The 10326-nt window shown below is 28.8% G+C and overlaps 2 protein-coding genes across 2 annotated transcripts; one reads left to right on the top strand and one right to left on the bottom strand.

The window, feature by feature from the left end:
- Positions 1-4078: 4078 nt before the first annotated feature.
- Positions 4079-4312, bottom strand: M431DRAFT_102560 (hypothetical protein; the record flags this gene model as incomplete). Its single annotated transcript, XM_024911457.1, has 1 exon — positions 4079-4312. A coding segment is annotated over one exon (234 nt), but the record flags the coding sequence as incomplete, so codon positions are not given.
- Positions 4313-5713: 1401 nt separating this feature from the next.
- On the top strand, positions 5714-7491 carry M431DRAFT_502085 (hypothetical protein; the record flags this gene model as incomplete). The annotated part of the gene is made up of 4 exons (XM_024918088.1): positions 5714-5799; positions 5925-6417; positions 6485-6553; positions 6691-7491. 4 exons carry the CDS (start codon positions 5714-5716, stop codon positions 7489-7491), a joined length of 1449 nt encoding a protein of 482 aa, XP_024766985.1.
- Between the last annotated feature and the right edge of the window lie 2835 nt (positions 7492-10326).

Raw genomic sequence — 10326 nt, 5'->3', positions numbered from 1 at the left:
AATAGTATTTTTATAATAGTTAATTAACTTTTAAAAATAGCCTACTTTATTTTAGTAATAAAAAAAAACTTTATAAAAAACTTAGCTTATATATTTTTTTAATATATTTACGTAAACTATAAACTACTAAATAAAATTATCTTTAATAAAAGATTAACGTTTATATTAAAATTTTAGTAATTACTTATAGTATAAATTAAACTAAAATATAAAGCTAATATAGCTTACTACTTATAAATAAATAAATAAATAAAATAAATTAATTAAATTATTAAAATTTACTTATAATATTATATTAACTTTAACTAAAATAATTAAGTAAAATACTTATTAACTACCTAAGTATTTTATAATAGTATATTAGTAAAATCTATAAACTACTTACTATTTTATATAAACTATAGGTTTAAATTAAATTTACATTAGCTATTTATTAAAAAAGAAAATACTAGTAAAGCTATTATTATAGTTAATAAACTTAAAGAATTATATTAAGAATTATAAATATAATTTAAATTTATTAAATAATAAATAACTAAATTTATAAATATAAAAAAAATTAAAAAATTAATTTTTAAAAAGGGAAATATAATCTACCTACTTTAACATTTATAAAATAATAAATAGCTAAATATTAAAATAAATAGGCTAAGTAATAAACTTAATTTTAAAAAACTTAAACTTTATAAAGTTATAAAAAAAATTAGACTTATTAATTATAAAATAGATCTTTTACTTACCCTAGGGAAATAAAAAAAAACTATATATTTAAATTTTTATATTTTACTATTAAAAAAAGTATTAATAAATAAAAAAATAAATAAAGTTATATAAAATAAAATTATTATTTAAGGTAAAGAACTTAAATATAAAGTTAAAAAGCTTAAAATAATAAAATTTAATAAAAATACTTAATAAATTAAATATTTAGTAAAAAGAAAAAGCTATAATAAAATAGAAAAATTATAATAAATTATTAAAGACCTTAAATACTTAAAAAACTTTATAAATAACTTTTACTAAAGTCTAGGTTTAGTAAAAAAAGGTTAAAAATATCTTAATTAATAATATTAACTATAGAATCTATAATTACAGAATTAGTTAAATTAAGTAATAATATTACAGCTTAATAAGCAGCCTTTACTTTCTAAACCTTTTACTTCTTTTACTTAATATATTTTAATTCCTTTAAATTATTAATACTATAAGTAATAGCCTACTTTATCTACTTTAACTACTTATATTTCTAAATATAAAGATATTTTACTTAAACACTAGCCTTAAGCTATACCTCTTTTACTTTCTTTAACTTTTTATTTAATTTTAAATAATAAGTTATTACCTTATATATTTACTATAAAGTAAGACTAAATACTTTATAATAAGATTTTTAATTTTAAATATAAGAAAGATATTAATAGGAATCTTCTTCTAAAGTAATATAATTATAGCCTTACTTTTTATAGTAAATATATAATTTTATAATAAAAATAAAATTCTTTAGTATAGTATTAGTAAAGCTTTTATACTTTTCTTTTGTTTACTTAAAAATAGATTTATTATTATACTAACGCTTATAATTAATTATAATAAAAGAATAAAAAAATAAAGTAAATAAAAAAAGGATTATAATATTTACTAATAGAATAAGAGTAAATACTTATATACTACTTTAATTAGGTCTTAAGGATAAGATTAATAAGAAGGGGAGAATTATATTACAACCTAGCTCTTAAGATTATAATAATAGGCTAATAGGTTAGCCTAAACTAAATTAACTATAGACTAATAAACTAATTAAGATTAATAGTACTCCTTAACTAAGAAAGCTAGGAAAGCTAGCTTTTTAAATAATTTATTATAGAAAAGCTAAAAAAACTAGCTTTTTATATAATCTAAAATATATAATTAAATATATAAGTTTACTTTATATTACTTATTAAAATACTTAGATAGCTAGTTATTATTACAGTATTTATAATATAATTAAATTAAAACATAAATATCTATTCTTATTATATTACTAGCTAGTAACTAGTTTACCTATTTACCGACTTAACCGCTCCGCTAATATAAACCATAGAACCACTCTAAGGTTTATCCCTTGGAAACAGCTAACCTATAGTACCTATAGGACCTGGTTCATTACAATTTATTTTTAAGCATTTCTAAGAAGCTATTACTACTTAATTAATAAAAGGTCTAAGAGGCAGCTGCAACCTAATTATATAAAGGGGTTATCTTCTCCTAGATTTTAAGAATATAAAGAAAGTCTTAGCAAATACTGGCCTTAGGTAAAGGGTAAGTATAAATAACTAGACGACTTTAGCATCCTACTTATACCTAATCTATTAAAGATTATATACGTAATACACTAGTAGCCTACGCAGCTAGCCTTCCTCTAAAGTACTTAAATATATAGTTCCTTTTAGATCCAAACGCCTACTTAATAAACTACCCCTTTAACAAGTATTTACGTACTAAACTAGAAAGATTTATCTAAATAGAGGATAAATTTAAAAAGTCTTTGAGTTTAGTAATACTTAAGTTTTATATACTTAAGTATGAATTTAAGTAATACTACACGAGATAATATAATATTTAGCCTCTCCTTATATAACGCTTTCCTAATAATATAAACTAAGAAGCTTTAGTATAAGGTAGGAGAAAGTAGAATAAAAAATGGTTTTAAAAGTAATTATCTAGATAGCTGTTCTTAGATTAGTTACTTATATATTACAACTATAAAACTTAAATTGTGATAATTTTATTATATATTGTATAAAATAGACTATTGTTCTATGCAAATGTTGCTTCCTTTTGCCTATACCTTTTTAAGGTAATTTGCAAGACCTATACGGTATTAATATCTAAGTAAATTTATACTGTATACTTCTAACGTCTAGAACAGGACTTCCGGAGTTAAGTTTTGCCGTGTGCTAAATATGGTGTATAACGTGGAGATTTACTATTGGCAGCCTTGGCCTTGCTATCCTCTATAGATGGCACCTAAGCTGTTAAGGATCGAGCGAAAGGAGCTTGAAATTACTATTATTAGTAAATTTAAGGGCAACTGAAACATTACAGCCCGAAATAAGTGTCCGCTTTTTTTAATATAAAGTTTCTCCTTGCACGGGCTACTTTGCGCCTGTGGCTAGTATAACGTAAACTTCCTCTTATTAACACCTTTTGTTTTATAGTGGTCCTAAGAGTTCCGTCCGTTTTTTAGATAAAGTGCTATTTTGGGCGCCTGGTTGCGGCTACTATTGCTATTACCTTATCAGCTGATTTACAGTATAATAAAAGTAGCGATACAGTCCTACCTAGGCCCTATTAGATTTTGAATTAAATATTATATATTATAAAATACCCCTTTAACCCTCTAATATAAAGTTATTAAAATATATATACCTAGATTATAGGGTATGTTATCTTACGCACCCCTTAAGGCTTTATCTTTGGATGAGCCGTAGTTATCCGACTGATTAAGTATACTAGAACCGACTTCGTTTTAACTATCCTATTATATAAGCTCTTCTTATATGCACTCTTCCTTAGTGGCTATGTGTTAGGTCGCGACGATAGAAATAAACTGATTTCATTTTTAACTAGCCTAGTCTATAGAAAACTGCATTACTAATACCCAACCTAATCTACACCCAATAACAACTATAGCTCTAAACACGGCTGATACAGTTGGTCGATACTCTAAAGGCAGCTAAACTAGAAGCTTATTATCTTTTGTAATCTATACTTTATTAGAGCTTATACCGTAGTCATAATAGTCCGTATTTCGTAATAATGCATTATTTAGCATTTTTATACAAGACGCATCAAGTCTTAGGTTTCCAATATCAGTAATAAAATGCGAATTATCCGTTACATCGAATTTAGCATAATGTATAGACTGACCAGCATAAACAGTCTGTAAACAGGCACCTAAGCTTACATCCTATACTCTTACTGTCCTATTATGTAAAGCTAAGGTAAGCCGCTGGCTATCAGGGGAGAAGACCACGGAGCTTACTAAGTTATTATAGCCCTTAAGAGTCTACAGACAGGCGCCTAAGCTTACATCCTATACTTTTACTATGCTATTACGTAAAGCTAAGGCAAGCCGCTGGCCATTAGGCAAGAAAACCACTGAGGTTACCCCGCGGACTCCGCTATTACGGCCCTTAAGAGTCTGCAGACAGATGCCTAAGCTTACATCCCATACTTTCACTGTCCTATTATATAAAGCTAAGGTAAGCCGCTGGCCATCCGGTAAGAAGACCACGAAGCTTACTAAGTTATTATAGCCCTTAAGAGTCTACAGACAGGCGCTTAAGCTTACATCTTATACTTTTACTATGCTATTATGTAAAGCTAAGGCAAGCCGCTGGCCATCGGGTAAAAAAACTACAAAGCTTACCGAGTTATTATAGCCCTTAAGAGTCTATAGACAGGCGCCTAAGCTTACATCCTATACTTTTACTATACTATTATATAAAGCTAAGGCGAGCCGCTGGCTATTCCTTATTAGATTATCGCGTCCAGAGGCGAGACAACGTGTGAAATGCGTTGATTAGTCTTTTGGACTGCTTAGTCCTCTCGGTATAGAAGTTCATTGCTACCGGTATGTCGAGGTGTTGATATCGTCTTAACAAACATCTGCTAAAACAATGGTTTCTAATATAACTTTACTCACTCTCCTATCTTCATTATAAATATAACCTTCATATAAATAAAATTATAAAAGTAGTTTATATGCTTATGGATTATGTTAGATATCTTATATAACTAGTTAATTTAGTAGTAGTTGTAGCTATATAATAAAGGGGCTAGTGTGACGAACCGGGTCCTATAGGCACTATAGGTTAGCTGTTCCCAAGGGACAAACCTTCGATGGTTCTAAGGTTTATGTTGGCGGAACGGTCAGGTCGGTAAACGGGCAATCTTGTCACTAGCTGTGAATGAAGTGTCTGAATGTTCAATCTGATTGCAATGTGTCGATAACAACTGGCTATCTAAGTATTCTAATGAGTGACATAAAGTGAACTTATATACCCAGTTGGCTGGGTTGGATTATTGAAGGATTTGATGATCCTGTCGTAGATCATTAGAAGTTCTAATGATCCGGTTCATGGATCATTGGATCATTAAATGATCTAATGATCCGTGTCTGATTGGTCAGTCGGTCCGACATTTATCCGTGACCGGCTACCCTGTAGGCCCATTGTCGCGACCATAAGATCCAGGTCGTGACAGCTAGGCAGCTGAGTTTAGGGACTCTTCGGGAGCTAGTGGAAGCTTTGTAATATACTGTAAGCTATTTGTAAAACTCTAACAGAAGACTTTGACTATTAATGAGAACTGTGAAACCTAAAAATAAATACCTGATTGAATGCTTCGGCCGGATTTCTACTTTCTTCTAAATAAATATCGGGCTGGCTATTAACTTTTATGACTTTGTAGAAAAGTAGTGCTATACGTTACGACCCGTCTAAGAAGTCGTCATAAAAATCGTACCTACGGATTAAGTATAGCCCGAAGGACTAATCAAGACTGAAGGCCCGCGGCTTTCCTAAATATATACCTGCTAAGGAGTAAGCCTATTGGCGCAGTAATTGTTCTTTGTTATGGTGGCTGTTCGAGAGGAGCAGATAGGCTTTATAATCTTTCGAATGCAATTCTACCCACGAAATACAGAGCTTAATTAGCAACTATAAGAATGCCACCAATGATGAAAAGCACAGCGCGACGTGGCATGGGTTGTGCCGTTTGTAAGAAACGCAAGATCAAGGTACGTAACCGGTGGTATTAAAGGTTCGGTGGACAGCTGGATGCGTGTGGATATGGATCATCTTATGCAGCTAAAACAACGTGCATCGCTAACGGTAGAAGTGCGACTAACTACAACCGACTTGTTCTTAATGTAAAAGGTCTGGCTGGGCATGTCCAGGGCCCAAGGACCAGACCAAAGTCGATGTCGTTTTCCTCTATCCTAGAATATCAACCAAGCCCGACAGCGCCGGAACTTCTCTACGCATCCAACATGGAAGGCGATTCAGCTTGGGGTCTAGCAATCGCCTAATCACCTTATCGTCGCCACTCTCTGACCGTGCAATGTGTTTCTTCCTTTATCATTACGTCCTCGGGAATACACTCTGGTCCGATAAGAATTTCCCACAGGGAGTGCTTCAGTATCTTCCTTGTCTGCTTCGACATGAGGGACCTACGGGGCTTCTTAACACCATCATCTGTGCCTCAGGACATGCGGCCTTGTCAAATTCTCGAGCTTCGGGTCCGCTGAAGGAGGAAGCATACCGCCTCTACGGCAAATCTATCCGGCAATTGCAGACAGATCTTCAGGATCCAAAAAAAGTGAAATCAGATGCAACATTGGCGGCAATTCTTCTTATGGGTACCTTTGAGGCAGGTAAAACGATGGGCACCGCTAATAGACCCATTGGTTTTGACGGAGACTGACAAAATATTTTAGGTTATTGCAAATACGAATCTTCGTGCCATGGGCTCGTATACTAACCACATTTTTGCTGCTGGACATTGTGTTCAGATACGTGGGTAATCTCAATTCCGTAATGCCGTATCCGCCGCGCTCTTTACGGAGCTATGGCGCCTTGTTGTAAGACTATTCCTTTATGTTGAAATACCTTGGCTATCATAACTACTACTAACTAGAACAAGGCAATAATATGCCATCAATTACAGGAGCCTATGCCACATGCGCTAGAAGAGTGGTCTCGGTGGTCAGATCCTACAGGAAAGAATGATGAGTCTTTGCTCAACCGCTTCACTGAGCTGAATGGGCGCCTCGCGGCTGCTCGAGCAAGCATTAAGCGATCCAAAATACGCGACCCAAAAGAGATAGCTCGGCTGCTTCTTCCGATAGATCATATGCTTGAAGACTGGAGCCTTGGGTTACCTGACTCATGGCAAATAAAATCTTACAGACTGCTTGACGGAAATACTAGTTCCAAAACAGTTTATGAAAACGAGTATCACACCTACGAAGGTATGTGGGTTGCGTCTACCTGGAACAACTTGAGGATGATTCGTATTACGATTCATGAGACAGTAATGATTGCGACAAGAAAATGTGGCTTGGAAATGGATCAAAAGTCTGCCCAGCACTCGATGCGAGTCTTGAAAAGGCTAGCAAACGACATTTGCTACAGTATTCCTTATGTCTTGGGGTATCGCGGAATTGGATCACAATCTAGCCCTGGGTCTAATACAGGAGATGGAAAAACCAGTGGGCTGCCTGCACCTGGGGGCTACTTGCTACTATGGCCTCTGTTTCACGCCGGTTCCTCAACAGCGGTTGCATCCAGCCAGAAAAGTTGGATTGCAAATATGCTGCGCGATATTGGGTCTTATATGGGCATCCAACTTGCCAATTCAATGGCAAGCAGAGTAGAAGATCAGGAGGTTTCATATGCTAAGAACATGTGCTGGCTACTTGGAGACTTCTATCCGTGCGAGTAGTACTCGTGCTACCTGTACTCTGGCTTCACGAATATGACTATAATCCCTGATACAGCCGTATAGACTATAAGTAATCTTGAACCAAGTGAAAAAGATTATATAGCGGGTGTTACGACCCGGATCTTATGGTTGCGATAATAGGCCTATAGGTTAGACGGTCACAGATAAACGTCGGACTAATTAACTAATTAGACATAGATTATTAAATTATTTAATAATTTAATAATCTATAAGTTAGATTATTAGAAATTTTAATAATCTAAGATAGGATCATTAAATTCTTTAATAATTTAGCCTAGCTAACTAGGTATATAAGTTTACTTTATATTATTTATTAAAATACTTAAATAGCTAGTTATTATTATACTATAGTAATTAAATTAAATATTTAAATACTTTACTTTATAGTTAGTAATAAAATTACCTATTTACTAACTTAACTACTTTACTAATATAAATTATAAAACTACTTTAAGGTTTATTTTTTAAAAATAACTAACTTATACTTATCTATAAGACTTAGTTTATTATATAATAATAACTTTTATTTAAATAGTTACCTTAAACCTATAGGTAATAAAATACTAAGAATTTAGTAGCCTATAAGCTTTAAAGTTTTAAATAATAATACTAATTATAAAAGTAAAGTTTAAAATAATTATAATAGTAATATTAAGCTTAAAAATATACTAATTAAAAATATAATTAATTAAGCTAACTATAATAAACTAAAGGTTAAATTTAAAGCTTTTAAAATATAGTTTTAAAATCTTTAAAATAAAAAAAAGGAAAAGGGTAAGGTTCTTAAATTAATAAAGCCTAAACCCTTTAATAAAGATTTATATAAAATAAATAAATTTTTTTTAAAACTTATAACCTATTTTAAATACTTCCCTTATACTTTAAAAAGTAATAAAGATAAAGTTATTTTTATAAGCAGCTACTTTATAAAAAATATTAAAATATAGTTTTAACTTATTATATAAAATTATAAAAAAAGAAAAATTAATTTAAGAAAGCTTAAAATATAAACTAAAGAAATTTATATTAAGTATATAGAATTTTAAAAGTAATTTAAAAAGCTTTTTAATATTATAAATAAATAATAAAAAGCTAAATAAAAACTTTATTTTATTACTTAAAAAAGACTATTAAGTAAGTATACTTTAACTTTCCTATGCTTATTAACTAAAGTTAACTAAACTAAGGAAATAAAAAAAGAAGTTTACTATAATAGTATAAAACCTAAAGTTAAAGATAAACTTTTTAAAATTAACTATAAAAAAATAACTTTTATTAACTATATTTAAAAAGCTATTAAAATTAATAATTATAATTAAAAATAATAAAAGAAATAAAAGTAAAAAAAAATTAAAAACTTTTATAATATTTAGCTTAAATAAACTTAAGAATACTAAGTTAACTAAGGAAAAAAGTAAAATAATTATATTATTTTTTTTTAATAATAAATAACTAAAGTTAATAAACTTTAGTATTATTAAGGTATAATAAAAAAATATTAAATATTATAATTATAAAAAAAAAATATATATATAAAAAAATATTACTAAGTACTTAAGAAGGATAATAATAAAAAGTTTATATTTATTTTAAAACCTAAGGAAAACTAAGCTATTAATATTATAAAACCCTTAGTAAATTATAATATATTATATTTTTTAATATATTATAATAATAATTATTAAATATATTATAGTAATAAATAAGGTTTTAAAAATACCCTAAGGGGTATACTTAAACCTTAAATATACTTAAAGAAGTTACTTAAGAAGACCTTAGCTATATTAAATAACTTATTTAATAAAGCCTTAATAAATAAAAACTAAATAATAAATCTAAGGATAAGGAAAAGGTATTTTAAAAATAGGAATTTTTAAATAAGGAAGATAATAGTAAAAATAATATTACCTATAATAATAGTAAAAGAATCTATAACTTTAGTTTTTATAAAGTTAATAGAAAGTATTAATAATAGATTAATACTTTCCTAAATATATATATATTTTATATAATATAAAGACTATAAACTATTTATAAATAAGTTATATAAGTTTTATAGGTTTTATAAACCTTTTAATAATAATTACTATATATATAACTTTAAAATAAACAAAGACTATAATAGCCTTTTAAATACTACTTTATTAATAAACCTATCACAACCCGACTCTTAAGGTTGCGATAATAAACCAACAGGTTGGCTGGAACTGGATTAACTATAGACCGACAGACTAATCAGGACTATTAGCATTCCCTAATAGAAAAGCTAGAAAAGCTAGCTTTTTAAATAATCTACTATAGGAAAGCTAGGAAAACCAGCTTTCTAATATAATCTAGAATATATAACTAAATATATAAGTTTACTTTATATTACTTATTAAAATACTTAGATAACTAATTATTATTACAGCGTTTATAATATAATTAAATTAAAACTTAGATATCTACTTTTATTTATATTATTAACTAGTAATAAAATTACTTATTTACTAACTTAATTACTCCGCTAATATAAACTATAGAACTACTTTAAGGTTTATCCTTTAAAAACAGCTAACCTATAGTACCTATAGGACCTAGTTTATTATATAATAATAACTTTTATTTAAACAGTTACCTTAGACCTATAGGTAATAAAATATAATAATTAACTAAATATAAAATATTAACCCTAATAAAACTTACGAAAACCTTACTACAGTATAATAAAAAAACGCCGCCTTAGTAAAACTTATAAACTTAAAAAACCTTATATAATAATAAACTACTACTATATAAAAACTTATAAAATAACTTTAAATACTATAAAAATAA

Source organism: Trichoderma harzianum (genome assembly GCF_003025095.1).
Source record: "Trichoderma harzianum CBS 226.95 unplaced genomic scaffold M431scaffold_98, whole genome shotgun sequence".
NCBI classification, from domain to species: domain Eukaryota; kingdom Fungi; phylum Ascomycota; class Sordariomycetes; order Hypocreales; family Hypocreaceae; genus Trichoderma; species Trichoderma harzianum.
This window is presented reverse-complemented; position numbering and strand designations above follow the sequence as displayed.